At 41.1% G+C, this 24,674-nt stretch overlaps 4 protein-coding genes across 4 annotated transcripts; 2 read left to right on the plus strand and 2 right to left on the minus strand.

The window, feature by feature from the left end:
- The first annotated feature begins 367 nt into the window (after nt 1–367).
- LOC136786187 (cuticle protein 18.7-like) lies at nt 368–2,109 on the plus strand. Its single transcript, XM_066747759.1, has 3 exons — nt 368–406; nt 1,068–1,376; nt 1,768–2,109. Exons 1-3 carry the CDS (start codon nt 374–376, stop codon nt 2,059–2,061), a joined length of 636 nt encoding a protein of 211 aa, XP_066603856.1. The 5' UTR covers nt 368–373; the 3' UTR covers nt 2,062–2,109.
- A 2,960-nt stretch (nt 2,110–5,069) lies between these two features.
- Nucleotides 5,070–9,683, minus strand: LOC136784271 (uncharacterized). The gene is made up of 8 exons (XM_066744852.1): nt 9,574–9,683; nt 8,815–9,300; nt 8,012–8,078; nt 6,364–6,550; nt 6,199–6,308; nt 6,057–6,157; nt 5,617–5,906; nt 5,070–5,369 (listed from the first exon to the last, which is right to left on the minus strand). The coding sequence occupies exons 1-8, from the start codon at nt 9,583–9,585 to the stop codon at nt 5,159–5,161; spliced, it is 1,464 nt and encodes a 487-aa protein (XP_066600949.1). The 5' UTR covers nt 9,586–9,683; the 3' UTR covers nt 5,070–5,158.
- A 582-nt stretch (nt 9,684–10,265) lies between these two features.
- On the plus strand, nt 10,266–19,999 carry LOC136784281 (uncharacterized). The gene is made up of 8 exons (XM_066744861.1): nt 10,266–10,338; nt 10,792–10,859; nt 11,379–11,564; nt 12,144–12,512; nt 12,668–12,883; nt 14,731–14,958; nt 19,098–19,397; nt 19,690–19,999. Exons 1-8 carry the CDS (start codon nt 10,266–10,268, stop codon nt 19,885–19,887), a joined length of 1,638 nt encoding a protein of 545 aa, XP_066600958.1. The 3' UTR covers nt 19,888–19,999.
- Nucleotides 20,000–20,469: 470 nt separating this feature from the next.
- Nucleotides 20,470–22,465, minus strand: LOC136785712 (MYG1 protein C27H6.8). Its single transcript, XM_066746939.1, has 7 exons — nt 22,291–22,465; nt 22,014–22,181; nt 21,818–21,913; nt 21,511–21,747; nt 21,229–21,430; nt 20,981–21,153; nt 20,470–20,907 (listed from the first exon to the last, which is right to left on the minus strand). Exons 2-7 carry the CDS (start codon nt 22,124–22,126, stop codon nt 20,736–20,738), a joined length of 993 nt encoding a protein of 330 aa, XP_066603036.1. The 5' UTR covers nt 22,127–22,181; nt 22,291–22,465; the 3' UTR covers nt 20,470–20,735.
- Nucleotides 22,466–24,674: the final 2,209 nt, after the last annotated feature.

The following is a 24,674-nucleotide window of genomic DNA, read 5'->3' on the forward strand; positions in this document are numbered from 1 at the left end:
AGGCGGGGTCGATCGGATGTAACCGAGTATCATGATGCCTTCAAGGACACGGATGGAATCGTTCCTCAATTTTTCTCCTGTAAACTAATCGATGCACAGCTATAACGGAATACTATATATATATATATATATAGCTAAAACGAGACCGTTCATAAAATCGAAGACAATAACCATTCGACATCTCGTGTCTTCGGAACGAAATAATCGGGATATTTTCGTGGTCGTTGATCGAGGTGACCGATGATCAGTGTTTTTAAGTTAAGGTGCGGCGAAAACCACACGACATATACGCGTCTGGTGGCGCAAGATCCTATAAAAGCGAGATCGCCCTATTGCATAGGCGCACTTCTAAGTAAGACGTCTCTTTCGTAGCATGTCCGAAGAATTCACGGCCATGAAATTACTCGTAAGTGTCAATCGCGAGAGTTTCGACGTAAACTCGTGGATAGATTGCTGGTGCACAGTGACGACGAAGGATAAAGAATTCTGATAAAATTTAAAGGATGCATTGGAAAAAAAAGAATCGAACAATCTTTCGTTGGTTCAAAATAATATCAGTGTCAATTGAAATATGTCAGGGAACGTGACTAACAAAAGCAGAAAGCACAAGCGAGATTTCAACTTTTACACACACACACACGCCTTTATAACTCTAAATGTTGATCGAGCTGTCGTAAATCTCGCCATTTACGAGCTTTTCACTCGTTTCGGTATAGGTACAAACGTTTCTTTTCTTCACGCTTATGCAGCATCATATCTCTTAATCGATATCATCCAGAAATTACACTCCTATATACAGTGGCTCTTCGTGGTAATGATATAACTTTCCTCGTGTCTATAACTTATTGCGCCTCGTAAATGGGTATAGCGTCATAACAACATTCCGTTAACTTCTGTTTCAGATACCGAATGCTTCGCAAGGATTCATTAGCAGCTATTAATTATTAATGCCTTGTAAAACATATTAGCAATAACAGCTGAGAAATCACTTGTAATATATCATGGAAGTTTTTTAATTTTGCGACAATAACGATATTGTGTGGTGAGTGATCGTTTGGACTTTTTAGGTGGTAACGACTGCGTCTATTTTATTGACGCTGGCCGAGGGCGCGATTTATCAGGGACCAATAGCACCAATTGGGCCCGATGGCAGGGTCGTAGACACGGAAGAAGTGGCCCGTGCGAAAGCTGCCCATTTCGCAGCTCAAGCTGAGGCACTGGCCAGACTAAGAAACGCAAACGCACAAGTTGACTATGGAAACCCATACGAGGATAATTCACTACTGTCTAATCCTGTCTCGTTGCCAGAGAGTCGTATTTACGACCAATCAGCTGCACCCATTGGCTACGATGGACGAGTCGTAGACACCCCAGAAGTAAACACATCAATAATAAGCTATAACGATAAATTAACAGTATTATTACTATATAATTAGGAAAATCTCTCACCGACCGTACAGAGATCCTTTATTAACGTTCGACTCTCTGCAGCGTTGAGAGAAACACAAGAATTCCTTGCCGATAGCACGAGTCTCGAGTTTGCTTGCTCGGTTTCGATTAAAAGCCGCGCACTTAAATTATTATATCCAAGTTTCTTCAATAACAATAAAGCAAGGAATTAAATTTTCGTTGATTTATCAGAGTGAAAGGTCGATGAGAGTTTTTGCCGAGGTAGAATTTCCTATATATAGTGATTGGCAGGAGTTTTCTTGGAAAAGCAAAGTTTGTCCCTGATCGATTTGTTTATTAATGGTTCTTAATTGGAAGGTCGCTCGTGCCAAGGCAGCTCATTTAGCGGAGCATGCGAGGATAGCTGCGAGGACAAACGGAAACTACAACTACAATATGCACGATGACAAGCAGAGTGGCTTCGTTTACGTGACTCCGGTGCGTTTTGCATATTCACACATAACGCCGTTTGTTTACCGAGGACCAGCGGCACCACTGGGGCCGGACGGACGCGTCGTGGACACACCGGAAGTCAGCAGGGCGCGAGAGGCTCATCTGCAAGCTCACGCAAGAGCAGCTTCATTCGCGCAGTACAATCCAATTTACTATTAAGAAATAAACCATGTACTATTACATTCTCAAATTATCAACGAATCTCTGCTATTTCAATCGTCTACTCCATTCCTCCCACGCACAGTTGCAAATATTTATTACAGGAAAAACCTATGTTATCTCGCCAAATACGTATATTACTTTCAACCAAATTGGGCGAGTATTTGTATGCGCGTTTATATATATATATATATAAGAGAGAGAAAGGGGAGGTTCTTTATTGCAAAGTCTGTAATTTATTATGGGAATTTGTGTTGAGCAATGGGTATTTGTTGATAAAACGAGATATGACGAGACGTTGGGTTTAACGCAAATTACTTTCCATCGAGGTCATTTTCTATCCCGGTTGTGAGCGTGTGGGTTCAGGCTGCACTCGTTCTGTCATCCTACGGCATCGCATAACTGTGCCAAGTGACTCTCGACGCAGTCACGACACAACAGCCGCGACACTCGGGACTTTGGGCGGTTCCAGACACCGTAGGCTAACACGCGTCAGACAACGTGGTATCCTGCTGCTACATCTCGGTGGGCGTCCATTCTTTGCCGACGATTCGAAAGGAAGAGTATTCTCCCTATGGACAAATTCTGTACAGCTCGAGCTTGCGTAATTTGCTCGATGAGACAATTGGACGGAATCATAATTATTATAATAATAAAATATCGCGTCAGAGGGTAGGGCCGATCGTGCCCACGAGCTATATACAGCTGCTTCGTGATCGAGTTGCATCTTCTTCCAGCCGATTCCTCGTACGTATATATATATAATATATCCCCCCCCCCTTCCATTAAAAACCCCCGCGAGCCAATTCAACATCCCTGCAATTACCAAACAACACTTCTCGCCTCCGATTATCCGTGAAAAATCCTAAATCGAAAGCAAAACCGATACTTCATCATGGCAGACACTCGATTAACCTGAGAGCACAGCCTGGATTTGGTAAATGCAACGCTGGAATCATACGGCTCTTCGAATGCATTGTGAAAGCTTGCATCATTCGATCGTTTATTATAACGTTTAAACGTATAGGTGGAAATAAAGCGTATAAGATGAAATGGAGGATTTGCAGAATAAAATTCTGTCGCCTATATGGTAAGGAATTCAAAGTTTCGATTCGTGTTTGATAACGAGACGATGTGTAACGATAGATAAGAGTCGGTAGGAGCCGGGGTCGAAAGGTCGTTTAAGGAGAGTGCGAGGTTTAGATTTATCTGTATAGGAGAAAACCAGATCCGAGGACACGTATCCTACAGTGGTCGCGCTTGCAAGGACTTGCCTGACCATGCAAAACGAGGAATGCAACGTCACGACCTGGCCATACCCGCACTTTTTTCCAGCTTTTCCTCATCGAGCCTGTGTTTTCCGCCAGAGATCATTCGACACAATAGCCTTGGTGCGCGTGTGCACGCGCGCGCATCCTCCTCTTCTTTTCTCTACCGAAGCGCGTGCGAACGTGGCGCAAATTACCCCACGCTAAACCTCCATTCAGCGTCGAAAAACCATAATTATCTCGTTCACCATTAATTACCTCGACGTTCCATTATAGAAACAATCGCGAACTGGTTAAATCATTCTGTCAATTATTTAACTGACGTCTATTACTCTTTTTCTCCTCCCCCTTTTCTACAACACTTTTTCTTTCTCCTTCGAAAGATTCGTTACGCGTTCGTCGAGGGTTTCTTGGAAGGAGGAAAAGCGAGAACGACCCTCGGTCTCCAAGCCAATAATGCAAATGGGATCTTGCGAGCAATGTAAACAAGCGGGCACGCTTCACGCACGAGCGCACGCGTGAATGAAACGTAACGGCTGCGGGCCCGTGCGATTCGAGTTTTTCGGTGCATGTACGTGCGTTCCTTGGGAATTGTCTCGGAGAAATCGCACTTTCCTTCATTTCTCGCCGAGAGCGCACAATGAATTTTCTTCTCCAAATTGCACCATGGACTTGCGATGCGATACCTTCTCTCTTTCTCTCTCTCTCTCTCTCTCTCTCTCTCTCTGCAATAGAATTTATTCGCAACGAGCAATTAATCGTTCGTTCGACGCGAAATCTCGGATACGTAGCCCACATTGGCCAATTTCTTTCCTCCAGCTATTCTAATACTTTTTACTAAAACACGCAGTAGTAATATTTCACAAGAGATTATTTACAACTTCTCGCCCTGTTATTATATATATATATATATATATATATATATATATATATATATAGAGAGAGAGAGAGAGAGAGAGAGACCATATATGCCAGCTCATCACGCGAGTCCTAATTAAGACGGAAACAAAGGAGCTCACGTAATATATTAATATCGCACGCATGAAAACGCTTTGTAATTTGGCCTAATGTTTTCCGATGCCTCTTATCTGCTCGATGCTAATTATCGCTTGGCTGTAATATATGTTATATACGGTTTTATTCATTGGGAAAGAGAGAATGCTGCGGATAATTGAAATAAAAAGCATATATATAGGAAAGCCCAGTGGCAGTGAATCAGAAGCGTTTTTCTTGACGATATATTCTGTTTCATTGGTAAATATAACAGTAAGAATTCGTGTACGCTTGCTGTACGGTTATATATATATATATATATATACATATAAATGCATGATATATTATTACGTTTATTATTTCCATTTTTGTATGCTACTATTACGCGCGTACGGGGTAAGAGTGTGGGGGGGGGGGGGGGGGGGGACCGCTCGCTCGTTCGTTACAGTAAATGGAGGTAGAAGAATAATTATCACGTTGGACCACGGAATATAAAAATACATTTTAGCGCAATTAATCGTCGCTTGCATTTGGGCGCCCATTTGTCCCGGAGTCCTTCCAATTAGCCAGGCGCAGTCGGGACGAGAATCTCCGGGGGGCCCGGGACGCGTTCCTGGGACACGTCCTCGGTACGTACGTGGAATATATGATTAACAGAGGGCAGCTATAATGACGCGAATGAGAAATTTGTTATTGATATAGCAAGATCAGAGGAGGTATAGATTATAGAGAATTATTTGGCACGTTTGGCAGCTAGAGATTTCTCGATCGACGAATGAGCGGAGAAGTGGTTACTGCGTATGTGCGTGGTCCAGTTTGCTGTGTTACGGTCCTCCTCAATAGTGATTGTAGCCGTTGTAGAGCCCCGGAACGTAGGCGCCCGAGTGATAGGCTGGATTATAAGCGCCAGTTTCGTGAGAATCAGCAGGGCCCGCTGGCACGCGTTGGGCTTCCGCATTGTACAGGGAGAAATGTACGGCCTTGGCTTGCTGGACCTCGGGTGTATCCACCACTCGACCGTCCGGACCTAACGGAGCTGGTGGCCCGCTAAAAGTTTGCCAAAAGTCAACCAAAGTACAAACTAACACTCTTCTCCATGAAGAAACGTTAGTTTTTAAATAAACATATATACTATTAGCGCATCGGAAAAAGAAAGTTTGGATCGAACTGGGTGGAATTGTAAATTAATTCAACGATTATCGATGCCATCTTTTTATAGGCGAAAGAATTTAAAGGTGAAACGAATAAATTAGCGAGGAATGCGCAATGTTGTAGAATAGAACAAAAGACATACCTGTAGTGTGGGACGTAGCCTCCGGACGTATATGGTGTGTCAGGAGGACCGTAAGGTCCTGCGGGGCCCGGTCCTTTCGGTGCACGTGCGGTGGCCTCGGCCAACGCTGACAGATGAGCAGCTTTCAGCTGCGCAACTTCCGGTGTATCGACGACTCGGCCATCGGGCCCCAAAGGTGCCGGGGGTCCCCCTGCGTGGCCCCCGAAGTGTTGTCCACCGTAATATCCTGCCACACTAGGATAATACTGCGGCACTCCCAACGCCATGCTCGCCACTGCTGAGAATATCGTCTGAAAAGCCAAATAACTCGCGTTGAATATTAAACGAGCATATATATAGGAGATGGACACGAGTACACGAGAAATTTCATACTCGCGAGCGAGCGAAGAAAGTTAAGTTGTTTTGTGTAAATAAGGAGCAACTGGTTGGCGAGTACTCACGAGATACGCGATCATCTTGTTGGATCTAATCCGACTGGCTGCTGAATTGCTCGATGAGGATCGAATGTGAAGTTGGTCGAAGACGCGGATCGCACCACATTACAGCTTGCAGCATGTTGGATCGTAGAATTTATAGGGGTACTGGCTAAGGCCGGTTGAGAGACCGGGGCGTGCCCCACCCTAACCCCAGCAGCCGGTACTGCAACCGCCGGGCTAACCACACCCATGAAAATGCTCTCTTTAGTGGCTGCCCTACCCCGTAACATTTAACGCTTAACAATGTTCTCTCTCGTTTGTCCCGTATAACCTCGCCATCAACACTCTCCTCTCGCCATTCGTCGCAACTCGACGAGTCCCTTCCTCGATCCCCGACAATATTAACATTGACATTTCAACCAAAACCTCCTCCCTCAATTTTTCCCTCTTTTCTTCTTTCTCCACTCTAAGCACCCCCTCCGTACACGAGTAAACACCCAACGATGCCGCGCGAATGCCTGCATTTATTTACATTTCATCCGTAATTTTAGGAAGGTATATAATTCCAACGATCGTCCAAAGGACTACGTTCCCTCTTCTCTTCTTGTACGGATGCTCGATTATATACCAACGTTTATCGATCGATCCGAGGATTATCATTTTATCCATTCTCGTGTTGGATATATATGCAAAATATGCAACGTGCGATTTGTTTACCGTATAGTGGGTGCAATTCGATGACCTCAACGCTGATTAACATTGACATTTCCACTCGACGAGTCTACAGCTATATTGCATCAAGTAACTCGAAGGACAGGATTCTTGGGATCATTACCGTTGGCGAACGTAAGAATGTTGACCTTTCCGACCGAATGGATCACTTATGGGATTAGCCATAGATAAACCAACTTTTCGTTGCGTTACGTACTTTTCAATTTTCCGACGTTTATGACATTTTGCGTAATACGTTTAGAGAGGGAGATGCGCGCAGCTAGGTTGCTCCACTCCATTATTCCCCTCTCTCTCTCTCTCTCTCTCAGTACCTGATAAAACAATTCAGCAACGCTGAAACTTATGAATTGATTTGTAAGCGAGATTGAAAAATGGATTGATCGAGCTGAATGGTGCAGGTTATTTGTTAATAGGTGAAGCTAGGTGAAAAGCTTAAGGAGCAAGAAGACCGGAGCAATAAGATGATTTTTATTGTTGGGACAATGCGCGCTCGCGATGTTGCAACTTGCGTCCTGGTTCATCGACCAGGTCGTATGTATTGTTCGCGTGTCGGCAGGTAATAGGCGAATAGCTATACGCTACGGGGCTACTTGTAGAAGGGATAGAGCGACACTTGTCCTCAGTGCTCACTGTGATAACACGATAACTCTCGCAGTTCCTTCTGTATCGCCAACGTGTTCGGGCTTAACCGAGCCTGACGATATTTCAAAACGCACGGGGGACCAACCGCACAATTCAATTATATCTACATTTTTTTCCTCGCTTTCCTTCGTGGGCCAAAGCGAAAGTTGGGGAAAATCTTACATCTTACCCTACGCGCCTATATACCACAATGATTTTAACATTTTGCTGCAAACGGTATCACACATCGATGTGCGTGAGTATATATGTATATAAAGAAACTTTGCCATTCATATATTTCTGCAGGTTTTTTCAATTTTATGGATGTAACAGCTATTGGTCGAAATCGTCTCGAACGTTGCACTCTTTCCACTGGGAATGGGACGGTTCGTTTAAATAATAGAGGCTTAAATGTATAGTGATTAGTAAAAAATTTATTATATGTATACAAAAATATATTAGTTTGATTTCAGGTTGAACCACATATGAAAAATTAACTATTACATGCATAAGTGCTGTACCAAGCATATATTTCTATATAAACGTATCATTGAAAACGTATACACACACGCGATATGAGTATATATGTATGTAGAAAATGCTTCGGGTGTTTCGTACTTTTGTACCCACAGTAGGAGAACTTTTCATTTGCAAAACTTTAGAATCAGTTAAATTCAAATAAAACTCGCGTATCTATCATAATAAGTTAACTTTCACCATAATTGCAGGTGGCGTAATTATCTATGGAAATGTAAGCTGCAGAGTGATATTACGCAAGAAAGAAGGCACGCGATAACAATTATTTAATGGATCTCGTTGCGGGAGAAGAAAAATTTCCAGATTCTACCACCATCACGCTCCACGAGCTATAAATTACCTATATATCGTCGCTATAACGACGAGTTGAAGAATCATATGTTAAGATGGAAAAAACGTCGAGGAAGAACAAAGCAAAAAGGTATGTTTCAGGGTACAAAAGAGTACAAATTTTCTACCAACGAACAAGAAAAATTTGTACTATTCACGATAATCTTTGCTAAACAAAAAAAGAAAAAAAAAGCAAAGTCCTATTATCATCGCACTCTCCGAGCAGAAACTTGGTAACATTGCAACGCTAACTTTAGTATACAACTAAATTAAATGGAAGAACGAAGGAAAGATTTATATTTGAAGGAGTAAAATGTCTGGCGAGAGACAAGGAAAGGTTTGCACTGTATATTCACGACTATATCGATCACTATATATAAATGGTTCGAAACTCGTGCGGGTTCACTTGGTAGGCAGAAAATTTCTCGTCGTTGTTGTCACGCAGGGTTTCCGAAGGAGCCGGTCGAGCGCTCGGTGGAGTTTTAGTTTTGTCAAAGAAGAGTTACGAGAGATTAGATAGAACGGTTGGTGGGAAGGGAGGGGGAGAGGGGGTGGTGATTTATGGATGATAGGGGAAGGGTTGCGAGTGTTGCAGGTGGGCGATCTTGGTGAGTTCCTCGGCGTGCGCGGCAAAATGCGCAGCTTTGGCATGGGCGACTTCCGGAGTGTCAATCACGCGTCCATCATGGGCGAGGGGGGCCGGTGGTCCGTGATATTTTTGCACTGCCGGAACGTGGTACTTTGCGGGGGCGTCGTACTTGATTGCGACAGGCTCCACGTAGTTTCCAACGTGTCCACCCTCGAAGCCGTCGAATCCTCCTTCGAAGTCGTAACCAGAGGCGTATCCGTGTCCACCGGTCTTGGCAGCTTCCGCCGCGTGTGCCGCCAAGTGAGCAGCCTTCGCGTGCGCCACTTCCGGTGTATCCACCACGCGACCCTTATGGTCCAGTGGCGCCGCTGGCCCGTGGTAATAATTCGCCGGTAGGAAAATCGTCTCGGGATGACCCGGTCTCGCCAGAACCACTCCGAGGAGTCCGCAGAGAAGCAGCTGTAATCCCACAATTATATTTTCACTTATGAAATTCCTATATATATGTAAATCAGTTTAATCGCACTCGTCGATGGAGAAGAGAGTCGTTGAAAAAACTGTAGAGTTTTGGGAAAATATTGTAGAAATTCAATGAAAATCGGTCAGATCGTACAAAGTATATATATATATATATATATACGTTATGTAGAAGAGCGAGAACGTTGTTGTTGTTTACAGTAGAGACGTTTGGAAAGTGAAGCTATAACGGTCAATGGGGAATATCGTACTCACGAGGAACTGCATGTTTGTTCTATCCAGGATCGAAGGTTTCTCTGTTCGGCCGAAGAGACCGAGTTCGGTTTATATAGCTCAGGAACAATACTGGCGTTCGCCTGGCCGACGCTCTGTCACGCCACTGTGGCGCATACACGCGAACGACTATCGGCACAACGGTACACGTACACACGCACCCCGTCGCCTCATTTTCACATAATGTAAGAACGGCCGGGGGTTCGCGCGCGCCAACCGCCGTGCTATTTGGTAATTCGCGCGCGAGGGCTGCGAGAAGCAAGATTCGCGAATCTCCGGAGGAGTGGGAAATGGGTGGGGGGGGGGGGGTGGTGGTGGTGCTGTGAGAGAATTGCGTAGTGGAAAAAGGACGAGCTGGCAAGGCAGGCAGTCACGATAATGGCCAAGAGCGAAGAACAATGAGGAATAGCGAGAGGAAACGCTCGCTCCGAGGAGAAGAATTATATGCACGTCGGAAGGACCCTGCAAATGCGAGAAAAACTCTATATACGTCAACCACGTTTTTCCTTCCTGCGATTGTTCCGATATATATACCTATGTCATTTTATTTTCTCATTCGATATATTCCTGCGCCCGGCCTTGTTATCCATTTCGAGCGAGTTCAGCGCTAGTTTGCCGCGCGACTCGAAAGAAAAGAGAGTGGACCGGACTGAATGAAGCAATTTCATTAAAGTATGCGCGTAAAAGTCAAAGGAGCAGAAAACTCTACGGAAGAGTACCGGAAAAGACTCTGGGAGGAGGGGGGAGGTTTGTATTAAAATGAGAAAGAAGCAAGTTATTTATATCGATGGAAAATGGTATAAGAGCGAGTGGGAGGATAATAATGGTAGTAAGTAGCATTGCGTCAACAATAGAAACAGGTTTACAAGTCCAGTTATATAATTATTTCCATGCTAAAACAACTTAACGACGATCTTTCATTGGTATCCGCGCTTCTCGTATCGGTTCATATTTTCGTTCGGACGGTTTTAACGAAAGCATACCGAAAACATCGATATATAATGATTTTTAATCGAATATCGAATTACAACGCTATATGGTTCGTATCAGCTTTTTATTCGACTCGAGCGATCAATCTTAATAAGGTACATTCATATTATCGGCGTTCATCGAATCGGAACACTCTCTCGGTTGTTGTTAAATCGGCTCGCACGAAACTCATACCGCTCGATTTGCACACAACGCGCAACGTTTTTTCAGTAAAATCAAAAAAATCATCAAACATGCCCAACGCGTTGTTACACGCCTCCTACAAAAATATAGTATCGGTCAGTTTATTTGCATGCGACGAAACATTTGGACAAACCCGGCTCATTTCTCTCGGCTATCGCAAACTCCATTGTATTACGTAACTGCATCGAAAGTCGTTCAGTCCTATGCTAATCGCATTATGCGCCGCATAATTAGAGCTCGTGGCCCGATTCACCCAATCGTATCTCGTAAATATAAATCTGCATTATTCACGCTAGAACGAAAGATGCTAATCTGCGGAGATTTAACAGAGTCGAAAAAAATCATTTATGAGAGAATAAACGAAATTTCGAATAATCATATATATGTTCGAAAGCTCATCCCGATTAGCTCTAATGCCTTTTCGCAATCCTTATACAAATTAATATATATATATATATATATATATATAGACGAAGGACAAAAATCTATATAGAATTTACGCGGATCGGATCGAGGAACGTTACCTCACTTGTAAGAAAGTTGGTAATTAATTTGTTTCGCTGTTTAATTGTTTCGCGAATTCCATCACGTATCGTCTCGCATTTTCCTCAAAGGTCGTATCTTGGATAATATTTAATTCGACCTCGGCAACCAATAACAACAACAACAACAATAATAATAATTGGTACAAAACAACGAGCATTGTTCTAATTGCGGCAAGTCGTTACAGGTATGGATACCGGGTGGCACGAGTCATTACAAGGTGGCAGCAATTTCTCGCCACGATCGTGCTCAGTGTGGCAAGCTATTTCGTGCAACGAAATATGAATTTTTCGTAGTTGTGGAAAAATGAATCGTCCTTATTGCAGGCTGCCACTCTCCTTGTCAAACCGTACCCTCCCCCCCCCCCCCTCCTCCTCCTCTCTTCCACCAGACAATAGAAAAGTTTTGCCAACCCCCTCGTCACCCCTCTTCCATCCTCCACGTCAAATCGCGAAACTCCGATCAACACAACGGGGCACAGTCGATTAGCCACAACCGATTGGTGGGGCATTGACAATATTGCGCAACTTAAATCCACACCGTATATAAACGGGATTTCCGTTCTCCCAGGGATTCGACAAGTTTTCATAGCGACGAACGCAAGCTTCCGGTTTGCCCAGCAGTGATGGAGTACCTAGTGAGTGTTCTGTGGATCACGTCATATACATGCGATACACGCGTATATACATACATATATATATATATATATATATTACCTACCCCATCGATTGCCCGGAGAAAAACGTTGGATGCGACACGAGAACGAGTGTATACTGCAGAATTTCGAGTGGAATACGACATCGATGTAAAAGTTTCCTTTTTTTTCTGTCCATTAGATTTTGGTGATATCCGCGGTGGTTCTGGTATCGGCCCGGCCACAGCACGACTACTACCAGGGTTACCACGGACCACCGGCGCCAATTGGGCACGACGGTCGCGTGGTGGATACACCGGAAGTCGCCCAGGCCAAAGCGGCCCACCTGGCAGCGCTTAGAGAGGCCACAGCCAGAATCAGCCAAGGTGCTTCGCCGGTTTACGCCGGAAATCATAATTATTACGAGGGTGGCTCGCAGGAGAGAGCCTACGACACGCCGGTGCTGCATTCCGGCGTCTTCCGCGGTTCTTCCGCTCCCGGCTACTTCAGCGCCGAGACTTACGGAAGCGAGAGGGCTTATCACGGTCCAACTGCCCCGCTCGATCACGAGGTATTCCAATAATTATACTTTTACACCGTTCGATCTCTCGAATTTTATTTCACCGAATATGATTCGTACCTTTTGAGAGAGGGAACTCTGCCGTTACGAGCGGCCGATCGAAGGAGCAATGTTGGAAATGAGAATTAACGATGATTGTTTTGCAGGGTCGAGTAGTGGACACACCGGAAGTGGCTAAAGCGAAAGCGGCTCATTTCGCGGCTTACAATCATCTGGCGTCGAAAGTACCGCATGGACCGGTCACCTCGGGATCGGAGGAGTCGTTCGCCGATTCCGGATCCTTCGAGGACCAATTCGATACGTCAGGCTTTGGCAACTCCTTCCAGGAACAACCGTTCTTCAAAGATTTTGCCAGCACTTACTAGATGCTACTATAATTATATTCACGCTTTTATATATATATATATATACATATATACGACTATACGATACTTTATTTATCTCGAGCTGGTCCAGAAGTACGCGCACTGCCATTCGCCGTTGTTACGTTATGTCGATGAGGAACAGAAATAAAGGAAAGAAATAAAAGCTTTGTTGATTAAAATACAATCGCCTAGAAGCGAGCCTAATCCCTTCCGCAGATTAACGCTCAGTCCCAGAATTCATTCGCTTGAAATTTCCCGCGTTTAATCTATCTATCTGCACTCTGCTGCAAAAGTCTCGCTCGAAGAATATATATATTGCGACAGGATTTCCACGCTTAGGCGAAAGTTTATCATTATATGTATTATATTCCAACGTCAAAATATTGATGAGATTGCCTCACGACTCGTCTCGTTAGGTACGGCCTTAATTCTACGATAATATTCTGTATTTTCGGTGGATTTTAGTCAGGAAAAATTCGTCACCCCAAACTGAGAGTACCGAGTGGTACCTTTTCGAGGAAAGTCTTTTCAAAGTGGAGCAGAGGATCGATAAACGCAATCACGGAGCTATATAATTACGAAGGATAACGAGGCCGATTTTGCAAGGAGATTTTCGCGTCGGAGGGTATTTGGCAAACGATAAGTTTGCCACTCGTTAAATTTGAAAGTGATTTGCCGGTAGAAATTTGAACGATTGGACACGGCGTTATGAGCAAGTGGAGGGGGACTGCTGCACGGCCGCGAGAGTCAAACCGCAAACGACAGAAAAGTCAAAAGCGATTCTCCCACTCTCCGGAGTGTTTCGTACGCGGGACAAGCAGGAAGTGTCAGCGGCAGTCGGAAAGCTGGAAAAACGATCGCCTCGATACCATTACCCATAGCCCCATGCGTTTCTCAATTGCGCGCCAAAACTCGCTTATTCCGAGACCACAGAAACTCATTTTTATAACGCTCGGAGATCTCACATTAGCCAATGCAGCACATTAAACCATATAAAATCCTATCTTGTATACTACCGGATTGCTTTTTTACTCTTTTCCTTTTTTCATTATTACCCCCCCGGGAATCTTTTCCTCGCCACAGACGAGAGTAGCCATTATTGCGACACGCAAATTGTTCAATCGTCGATTTAAATAAAAGCGCGCGCGCGCGAGCGAGCCTCGATAAGCGATCGACTAACACAGGCATTCGGTATTTGCATCCGTTTCTATTCTTAGCGACACGCCTAATCTCGACGTCTCTCCGCATCCGCGAATCGAATTGCGAAACGATACATCGTCTCTTTTTCTCCAACGCGGCGTAATAATAAGGCAAAAGATTTTCCTTCCATATATTCCCGCTTCTATATATATATATATATATACAACACTATTGCTGTCTTATTTTGCAGTATTTTTTTTTAATACGCTTTTCTCACAAATATGTTATATATATATATATATATATATTGGCGTTCGTTAAAAACCGTGGAACATGAAAGCACGTTAGCCAAGATATCAGTGCTCATGCGCAAAGTTGCATTGTTAAAACGGTATTGGATTAGATAATTCGAGACAGAACTCGTGTTATATTTTGCTATCTAATCGCACGTGTTACGAGTGCTTACAAGGAAAATTCAGCGAGCACGAATGGTTGGATTTTAACGGTTGCCGATAGCGAACGCAGGTATTTGCCGGAATGGTAGAATTTTAATCGAATGGCAAGGGGTTGATGAGGGGGGGGGGGGGGGGATCGATGCATACCGTTTTGCCCTGTGATCGTGACCACGATTAACATGCGCATTAAGCTCGCGTTACACGAATCGCACACGCTGTGAGGCAATAAATGTTCGCGTTATTGGGCAGGGACAATCATCGATCTCGAGAGTTGCCTCATCCCCCCCTCTCCTCCATGAAACAATTGACAGGCATAAAAGCAGGCGCATCGTTCACCTCGATTCTCTTTATTCTCCAACTTGCTCAGCGGTCTCGACGCGAGTCGCTGAAAAAAACAACAGCCTCTGCCCACTCGCAATCTGTAAAGAACGCTCTCGCGCGTCTTTGGCGAACGTGCGAACAACGATGAGGACTCTCGCGAGCAGGATATTTTTCAGCCGGTCCATGGGAACTGTCCTTTGCCTCAGTCTCATTGCTTACACTACTTAAAAACTGATGGAACAATTATACTGTTCGAGAATGTCAGCACCGTGTGAATTGCGGGCTACGCATGGCTTTCTTGCAGATTCGTCTCTTTAATATTTTCTTTCTTTCCGCATGCACTTGAGGAAAATATGTGAAAATACCAAACTCGTACAGCGAGCATATCCGACTGAAAGATTTTAAGACAACGAGGGAACAGTTGTTTCAGTGTACACGGTTGAAAATCCGTGAAGACGCAATGACTTACTCGAGCTTCTCTGTATTTCGCGCATTCCGAACAAAAGTCGCGGGCCCGTGTCGCCAAGTCCTTTGACTTTCCACCGTTTCTCACGAATTTTCCACGTGGGAATGCTTGCAAGAATATATAGCGAGGATACTCCTTTTTAATATTTATGGTTCGGAGAGAGAAAACATTTATATTTAACTTTATAATTCTCAAAATCCAAATAGACAAGGATAACTCGAGAGGGTGTCTGCATTACAAGAATTCCGAGATCAAATTTTTAATTTTTTCACAGTTTCTATACTGCAATGCAGTATATAGATACGTCTATACATAGAACAACATTGAATCGGACGTGCGAGCTAATTCAATCGAAACGTTTGGAATTGGACTAGTCATAAAGTGTCCGTTGACTTATATATATATATATATATATACATATATAGTTTGTACTCTTGAAAATCAAAGAGACAATGACCACTCGAGCGTGTCTGCATTGACGCGAATTCCAAGTGAAAAGCCGGACTCGGCCGTGGCGCGGAGTCCTTTATTATCGCGCGAGCTATTACTCTTGCATGAAATTCACACGTAAGAATACTTATGTGGATATGTGGAAGAATAGCGACGACTAGCTGAGTTTTGATATTTAGGGTAAGCACAACACGTATATCAAGCTTTATATGCTCTTGAAAATCCAAGAGACAACGACCACTGGAGCGTGTCTCTGCATTACGCGAATTCCGAGCTAAAAGCCGGACTTTTGTCACGCGCAAAGTCCTTTAATAATCTCGCCTGTCTCGACGCGCACCTATACCAGCAGAATTCCAACTAATCCCTATATACTTGCACACAAGCGCGCATTCTGCAACCATACGGATCGTTTCACCAATTGTCCGGCTCGATACGCGATCGTTTCACCATACATATATATAAATCGCATAATGAGGCAAAAATGAGATTTTCAACAGATTGCTTCGACTCATGATCAGATCGATCGATCACCGATAATTGCTATAAACGGATTTTACGCTGAAATCCGATGACATAAATCAGTCGGAATAATTTATTTCAACGCTCCATGAATTTATAAGCGCTCCACCCTTTTTTTATACCTCGTTTATACGAGAAACAAAAATTTATCGATTTTAATGAAAAAAAAAAAAAAAAAAATCGTGATGATTTTTATCTTATTGTCCCGCGTGGTATAATTGTTGCAAAATACATATATAAGCTAGGGTGGGAGGTTCCGAGGAAACGAGGCAGTGTCGCGGCGAGTTCTCGCTCGTGCAGAGATTTCAACGTGGTATACAGGCAAGTGAGATTTCGTGAAATGTATAGAACGCAATACGGTAAGAAATGAATGAACGGAAAATTGGATGGAACTCTGTGGAAATCCGCAGACTTTTCTTCTGTTTATTGACGTAATAACGCAGTGTGCCGCAATTAATAAAACAAGACGCGCAAAAGAGATGCCGGGCCAGAAAGCAGTAAGAGCACAGCGCGAGAAAATATACAGTTGCATTAGCGTGCTCGCACGCGCATGTAATACATGCGTGAAAATATATACGTGCTGTGTACACATTGCGAGTGCGTGATATAGCAAACGCTACCGATCCTCGATCGTTACTGTATAGATCCGAATCTCTGTTATGCAAAGGCGCATTATTTTGACGGAAAATCCACGCAATCCCATCACGCGATCGACACTGTATAGAAAGTATTTCCCCTCCAAGTTTTCTGCTCCTTTTCATTTTATTCCACGGACTTTCGGCAATTTATACGCACACCCCGCGCCCCTTCTATATACCTATATACTGCCCCTCGTCTTATTTTCTACATCGGTAATTTAATTAAGGCCAATAATCGCAAGCGCCGCTCCAGAAGAAACGTGCGCTACGTCGAATTAATAGAACTTGGAGCTGTGCGAAATTTGCCCGCGGTATACGAACCCCTTTTATTTTCTAATTTATCGTACGCCAGGTTTTTATTGCCTGTACCCCTCATTAGCGAAATTTTACCGTGCACCGGATGTGCCGAGTCCAGCAAAATACCATCAGCAATATTACGATACGCGGATCGGTCGTTTCTCGAGGTTATACGTATATGCGTGCCAATGGATCAATTTGTTGATTTGGATTTATCGGAGATTATATATTATTATGTTTGATAAAACGGTGACACTTGGACGTATTGCGAACCGTGAGGAATGTAATCTGATTTATCGCCCGTTGCATCGGCCACGGTCGTCTCTCAACGAAGATTTAATAGCACGAGCTTTAACCGCATCTGTCGCGTGGCACGCGTCCAACTTGAAACGCGCGCACTGGACAACTGATTAGCGCATCTCGCAAATCATCTTCAAAATATATATAAATCGCATCGTCCGACTGACGACTGTAAATTTAGAGTGGGCTAACGGATGATCCATATTAATTAATTATCCTTTCTGGAAATAACTTCGTATCCACGTGTTAATTCTGACGTCTCATTCTCCAAATGGTTCCTGCATGTATAATTTAAATGGAGAGAAACGAATGCTTAATTATCTTCATTCTCGTCCTCTTCCTTGCGATCGAATAGCGTCTAATAAGTATACTTTTATAAAAGCAAGGTTTTCAATCAAGACCGCGTTGGAATCGAGCGAAGGATATGTGGATACAGGATATGAATAAGTGCGAGGAGCAAAAAGACGGGTAAATTCGTCTTATCTTATTGAGAAAAATCAGGTGACTTGGAGGACACCTGTCCGCGTGACCTTCCGAACGTCGAGCACGCCACGCTCTCTGCATTATTTCCCGCAATCGCTTTTAATTACAATTTTACATCTCATTCGTCTCTCCTCGATCAACTTTATATCTACCAAGGACGGTCGAGTATCGTTATATGGTCGCGAAAAAATGCCAGGAACAAAGGGGTCGACCGAGAAAATCTCGTAAGATTTCGCAGCGTCCCCAAGTGTAACATCGAAGAATTTAATTAATTCCTCGTACGGATAACCAGTTGTAATGTTGAAAGAGGAGGAAAAATGCTAAATGACGAACAACTCGCCCTCGGATAGATCGAACTTGCAAAGGTTTCGGCGTTGATGATAATGTATAGGTACGATAATCTAGATATTTTTCTCGAGTTTCAGTATGGTACGTTTTTGTTAGGCTGCCCCGAGTTCATTGGTCCCGGTAATTCCGGTCAGTCAAGGGCTGCTGGGATTTTTCAATGCCCCTGGACAGCTGAGAATGACAAAGAGAGAGAGAGAGAGAGAGAGGAGAATGAAGGAGAGGGAGGAGGTCGAAGAAAGAAGCTGTGGTGCAGCAGAGCTGACCTTGGCATAATGATTACACGGCTGAAAGAAGAAAGAGCAACGTCGGGAAAAGAAGGAGAACAGGGGAAGAGCGCGTCTCGAGGAGCCGGTAGTAGGGCTTCGTCAACCTAATGTCAATGTCACTACTTTAGGTGTTACACTTGCTGCAGGGTGTGGTCCCCTCCTACGGGTCACCGACTCCCTACCAGATTCTCTTATATATAAAAGGAGATCCGATGCACGCCACGACATATATCTACAGTCATTTCCTTAGGGCGAGTCCTGGTCATCCAGTAGCGCTATACAACATTACTAATCATGAACGCCTTCGTGAGTATCCTCATTCTCGTACGCAATTCTCTATTGTCCGAAGACACAATTCATTTGCCATGAATCATAAGCTACAAGAAACCTCGCGAATTTAACGATCCATCAGGCTTCTTCGGGAGATTTACAATTTTAATCGTGTTTCGATGTTGGCTGTATTTGGGAGAACAGTGTGCGAGTGAAGAGTCGAATAATCATTGATGGAGGGACATGTGGATTTTTCAGCTTATTATGTTGAGCCTTTTTGGCATAGCGGTGGCATCTCCAGCTTACTACGTGCCAGCGGTGATTCCTTATAATTATCCGTTGGATACACCCGAGGTAGCGCAAGCGAAAGCTGTGCATTTGGCAACACAGGCCTACGAAGCTGCCAGGAACACTCTAGGATATGCATATGTGCCAGCATTTGGTTCCGTGTATACGCCTGTTTTTGGTATTGGCGCACCCATTGGAGCTGATGGTCGCGTCGTGGATACACCCGAGGTCGCACAAGCCAAAGCCGCTCATCTCGCTGCCCATGCTCAGGTGCCAAATACAACTCTTAATAATATCACGTGCATTACTATATCATCCTTACTCCCTCATCAAGTTTTTTCTTCCTTTCATAATTATTCATAGACTTGACAACAGCAATTACGACTTTGCTCACTGGAATGTTAGCCTTTATATTTATTACACCAACTATAATTACTGTATCATGAGACTTATATCCATAATTATTAAGTGCTTGTAGTTGTACTGTTTAAAATTAATGCTTCTTTCTTGCAAAGATTAGAAAGTATCGCCAGTAATTGTTCGAGTATCGTTGTGTTTGTAGGAGGCTGCCAAAAACGAAGGTGCTCCATATGGCGCATTGGCGTATGCCACATCCCATAATGTTTATAATTATGGTGAGGCGCGCAGTGCCCCTCTTGCTTCGGATGGAAGAGTAATTGACACACCTGATGTAGCCAAGGCCAAAGCAGTACATCTTGCGATACATGCTGAGGAAGCAGCTAAAACTGCGAGCCAGTAGAACTTTCTTTCTGGCTGCTCCAACTATTCCGTTACTCGCATGATATAATAATAAATTTGTGCCATTTTAAAAATTGTAAGTTTCATTTGAATAAAGGTGCGCAATAAAAACATCAGCAAGTAAATTCTTTCTAAATCCGGCATCAAACATCTTAATTTTTCAATTGTACAGTACTTGAAAATAAATTTTAAAGCAGCAATTTGCTAATGGAATGCAATAATGGTACGACACAAAAATATATAAATTTGACGTAAAACTCCATAACAATCTAATATTGTGTGTTCTGCCATTAAATAAAATTGGCCCCAGATAACTTCTAATTTTCACTCGATGATAACTACCCTATCTTTTAGTAAATATCCACGTATGATTGAAAACATTATTGGTTTGTTAAAACTATTCCTAATCAAAGGTGACAAAAGATACATTTACAATTTTTATTTCACATATTGCTTCGACTCTTCATATAATAGTTGCTTAATTTCTTTCGCGGTATCATTTTCCTCTTAATCATCATCCCGGATTTAAATAAGACACGTTTTGGCCGAAATAGGTATACATGAAATCATGGTAGAAATAGTGTTGAAATCAAGCCCAATTTATGCACAATCAAATTACGTAATGTTGATAAAAATGCCCTCGTACAATAAACTAGAAAATACTAATTTCTTATGTAATCTAACATTTTCATGTAAAATTAATAATTATTACATTTGTATAAAATAATAATAGACAAGGATTGGTTGTAAAGATGCTATACAAAATTAATGTTTCATGTTAAATTAAGTCATTTGTATCTAATTATGGAAATATTTTATAATTATTACTCCTAATTTTATTTAAAAGCATCATTGAGACTTTCCTGTTTGGAGTGATTTTCGTGCCATTTCTAAAATTCCTTCTTTTGTTTTGTTCACACCAATGAATCGTACTGCATGTACGAAGACTGCATTATCAATTCCACATGCCTTAACAAGAGCTTCCTCTCGTAATCCAGCCCAAGCTTCTGGCAAAAACAGTCTGCGAACAATAAAATTGATCAGGCTTTTATCAAAACTATTAAAAGTTATTTAACTTTATATATTTTATCTACCTGCAAATAAAACTTCCTGGAGCAACAGGTACGCATTGCACATTAAAATTAGTGTTTTCAAAAATCACATACTTTAATGGCGTTTCAATATTCAACTCTTTTTCTAAGTCGAATAAATGTTCGGTCCATGGACAAAATGGTTCAAGAAGGATAATTTCACCACTTGGATCCACCTAGTTGTCAAAGTCTTAATTATTTAAAACACCAAATTCTAATAATACAGAGTTTAATAAACAATTTAAATTTACCTCAAATCGTTTTTCAATTGCATTTTTTACTATAGTACGTGCAGGTAGCCATATATTTACATTATACTGTACAAATTCCATGAATTCTTCTCCTACATATTCTACGGCTTTCGAAAACTGGATATTTTCATCTTGACCTTTTTGATTCCAACGAGGATTGAATCGAGCTACTCTTGAACTTAATCCTGTTACAATACGGTAGCTAAAAATATAGTCCAATAAATTAAATTACTTAGAAGCAAAAATATTAGCTTCGATATAAATTTACAAAATATTACTTACGCAGGCTCTCCATCACACATAGGAAGTCCATTGTCAGTAGCATCGATTTCCTTAATCAGACTATTATAGATCTTTTTGAAAATAATATCAATATCACTGTCACTTATTACCTCAGTAATTACATTTTTAAGAATCTCATGGCCATAATGACAGTAAATTAATCCAGCACTACTTAACTTAATTTTTGGATCATATTCATTAGTATTTAAAACTGTATTTGCAGTCTCCTTAAAATCCCTAAAAATTCATTCTTAGCTGAAAATATTATTAATTTTACATCATTATACATTATTAAAGTGGTACTAACTTCATATGGTGGTCGTATCTTTTTGTTGCATGATCATATTTACCTCCTACGTCCACAACAATGTCACAAGTATTTAAAATACTAATTTCTCGAGACCTACAAATAAAAATACTTATTTCCTACTCAAACTTTACTAAAAACTGATACTCCTCAAAGCTTTTAAACAAGTTTTAAAATTCTCTGTAAACTCACTAACCTCACTATGCTAGCATTCTTGTACTTTGGCAACTGCTTTAACAAAAATATAGCAAGAACTTCATCACAGTGAAAATTTCCACTATGTGTCCCTATTTTGATTGCTTCAGACATCGTTGCTTTACCAAAATAACGTAATGTACACTTCCTGACTGTAGGTTTTAGGATTCTGGTAAAAGAAGTGTTAAAACTTTGAGATTTATAGAATATTTTGACAAAAGATTTGATAAACATTAAGTATAATTTGAATAAAAAATTATAATGAAATTAAAACTAACCGAATATTCTCAATAATAATAAGAGATTACTATGAAAACCATAAATACACATTTCTTAACTTAAGGCGTCTTAAGGTCAAGGAGGTAAGCTTGAACTGAACGAAGCAGCTTGATGCTAACCTAACATCTCAGTTTTCCACGTGCTCAGCGCCTCAGCGGGTCTCAGCGTGCTCGCTTCACTGTGCAGTCAGCAATACATATATATTACATTGTACGATAATGGATAGCGTGTGTGTGCATGTCATCTACACGACAGGCAGAGACCAACGTAAATGTGTTCATTAATGTTCGAATTAATGGAATACATTGTGTTATTCGAAAACACAATCGTATAAACAGCAGTATAAAAATTTGAATTCGAGTTTATTTATACATATATAAATCTTAACCTTATTTTATCCTAAAGAACTGTCATAAAACATCATGCAAGTAGAAAAAACTATGGAGCAAGCATTGCAAATGTGTACTATATGAATGTTAGCGAGAGATAAAAGATTGGAAAACAATAAATTCTGTCATATAGCTATACAAATAGTGAAAATGGTATTAAGAATTGACAGCATTCACCACTCGACAATATCAATAAGTATAGCTTAATAGACTTATTTAATGTTTACTACAAATTTTATCAAATATAGTTTACTAAGATATCGCTCAACGACTATAATAACGTCAAAACTCAAAAAAATATAAATTTGAGTTGAACCTTTGCAACACAATCATATTTCATATGCTCTCTACCTGCTCTACTATTAAATAAAAGTCCCTCCTTGATGACTCTTCTATTTTTCACCAAGTGTTGATTGTACTACTCTTTAGCAAGGTTTAAAAAAGTGTTTAAAAAATATTAATCATCCGTTCAAATTAGACCCAGCTTGCATGCTATAAGATTATGTAACACTGATATAATTGCTCTTACAATAAATTATACAATACTAATTATTTGTATAATCTAAGTCAATTATGTGAAATTAATAATTTTAAAATTAATTATTAATATCTCATGTTTTGAAATCTCAGCTGTGCCGTTATTGGAGCCATATATCCTTCTTTACAAGTGGCGCGGATCATATTATGAGTACGCTTCGTTTATATTTTTAACCGGTATTACGTAAATCATATTCGCCCTTTAAACAATATAAATAATATACTTTAAATTGGTAATAAAACACTGTGAAATTTATTTCAATCGTTTAATAGATTTGTAAGAGCAAGCGAACAAAAATACTATATAGTATATACATATAGAACATGAAGTCCAACCTTCATGGTTTATCTACAATGGTACAGAATACAATAATTTTTACATATTTATAAATTATAATATATAGCAACAACATATAAATGTATAATTTTGTTTCTTTAGCTTATTGTCACCATTACTTAATTTTTCTCCTATTATAATCTGTCATCCATTATATACATTTTTCATGTACTGATGGCAATAAATTACGATGAAATACGAAAACGCTCAAACAATTTACGGTACACAATAGTGTGTTATAAATACTGAACTATCAAATACAAAATTCTCACATTCGATTCTATGATTTCTTTCAATCGCTGATAATAAATAAGTAGAAAATGAAGTCCGAACAGTGCGATAGGACGTTATAATTACAATTATTTATAAACTTTAAATTAAAAACGAACAAGTTAAAGAAGTAAATCACATTCTCGTACATTTACAACATTGCAGATTTTGTGAGTATAATATTTTAGCGAAATTACAGTAGACAAAGTATTATTGTATTTCGAGGTATCTGCTGCGTAAACTTCGATGAAGGAAGCAGATATTTGTATGCGATGACAAACAATAATCCACCCGGAATATCAAATCTTTAACAATACTTGCTCAACTCTCTATGTGGATGTTTTTGCTCATCAAAACTTAGTGAATTCTTCATGCTTCATGCTTCATTCTTCATTTTTTTTTGTGCTTTGATGCGCTAGAACAGCGCCAAGTAACTTTTTAACCCTTTGTGGCTCTCCTCCCAAGAGAACGCAATTCCCTATAAGAAAGAAGTAACGTAAAACAAAACTAACCAGATTAGAGACACGTTCCATTTAAGGCCCAAAAAACTCTCATAATGTAATAGTCCATATGACGCGTATTACATACTGCGAGCATTCCAGGTTTCTAATGGAAAGCGCCCTAAACATTTATAGCTTACATATATGAAACATCTGATTTGTCTTGAACTCTACTCGAGAAGTTATTATGCTTTCCAATCGTTTTACCTAAAAAATATATTCTCATATTTATAATTATACAATTTAATAGTAGCTCTTTTAAAATTAAAATTATTAATATATATATATATATATATATAATATTAATCCTTCAAAAATAGTAATGCATTTTTACCATCGTTTTCAGCCTA

The sequence above is a fragment of the Prorops nasuta genome, unplaced genomic scaffold (assembly GCF_024137725.1).
Source record: "Prorops nasuta isolate Cenicafe-Biocafe unplaced genomic scaffold, Cenicafe_Pnas_1.2 PNAS00003, whole genome shotgun sequence".
Classification (NCBI taxonomy): domain Eukaryota; kingdom Metazoa; phylum Arthropoda; class Insecta; order Hymenoptera; family Bethylidae; genus Prorops; species Prorops nasuta.

What these genes read in the sequence shown, in the direction of transcription:
- LOC136786187 (XM_066747759.1), top strand. Translation starts at nt 374, where the DNA reads ATGTCCGAAGAATTCACGGCCATGAAATTACTC. An exon ending in TCACGGCCATGAAATTACTC is followed by an intron (nt 407 to 1,067) that starts GTAAGTGTCAAT and finishes TGGACTTTTTAG; the next exon opens with GTGGTAACGACTGCGTCTAT. An exon ending in GAGTCGTAGACACCCCAGAA is followed by an intron (nt 1,377 to 1,767) that starts GTAAACACATCA and finishes CTTAATTGGAAG; the next exon opens with GTCGCTCGTGCCAAGGCAGC.
- LOC136784271 (XM_066744852.1), bottom strand. An exon ending in GAAAAGTTCTCCTACTGTGG is followed by an intron (nt 6,551 to 8,011) that starts GTACAAAAGTAC and finishes AAATAAATGCAG; the next exon opens with GCATTCGCGCGGCATCGTTG. An exon ending in CTCTCAACCGGCCTTAGCCA is followed by an intron (nt 6,158 to 6,198) that starts GTACCCCTATAA and finishes GCTGCAAGCTGT; the next exon opens with AATGTGGTGCGATCCGCGTC.
- LOC136784281 (XM_066744861.1), top strand. Translation starts at nt 10,266, where the DNA reads ATGCGCGTAAAAGTCAAAGGAGCAGAAAACTCTACGGAAGAGTACCGG. An exon ending in CTGCCCCGCTCGATCACGAG is followed by an intron (nt 12,513 to 12,667) that starts GTATTCCAATAA and finishes ATTGTTTTGCAG; the next exon opens with GGTCGAGTAGTGGACACACC. An exon ending in AAGATTTTGCCAGCACTTAC is followed by an intron (nt 12,884 to 14,730) that starts TAGATGCTACTA and finishes GTTATTGGGCAG; the next exon opens with GGACAATCATCGATCTCGAG.
- LOC136785712 (XM_066746939.1), bottom strand. Translation starts at nt 22,126, where the DNA reads ATGTCTGAAGCAATCAAAATAGGGACACATAGTGGAAATTTTCACTGT. An exon ending in AAGAATGCTAGCATAGTGAG is followed by an intron (nt 21,914 to 22,013) that starts GTTAGTGAGTTT and finishes TTTTATTTGTAG; the next exon opens with GTCTCGAGAAATTAGTATTT. An exon ending in AGATACGACCACCATATGAA is followed by an intron (nt 21,748 to 21,817) that starts GTTAGTACCACT and finishes ATGAATTTTTAG; the next exon opens with GGATTTTAAGGAGACTGCAA.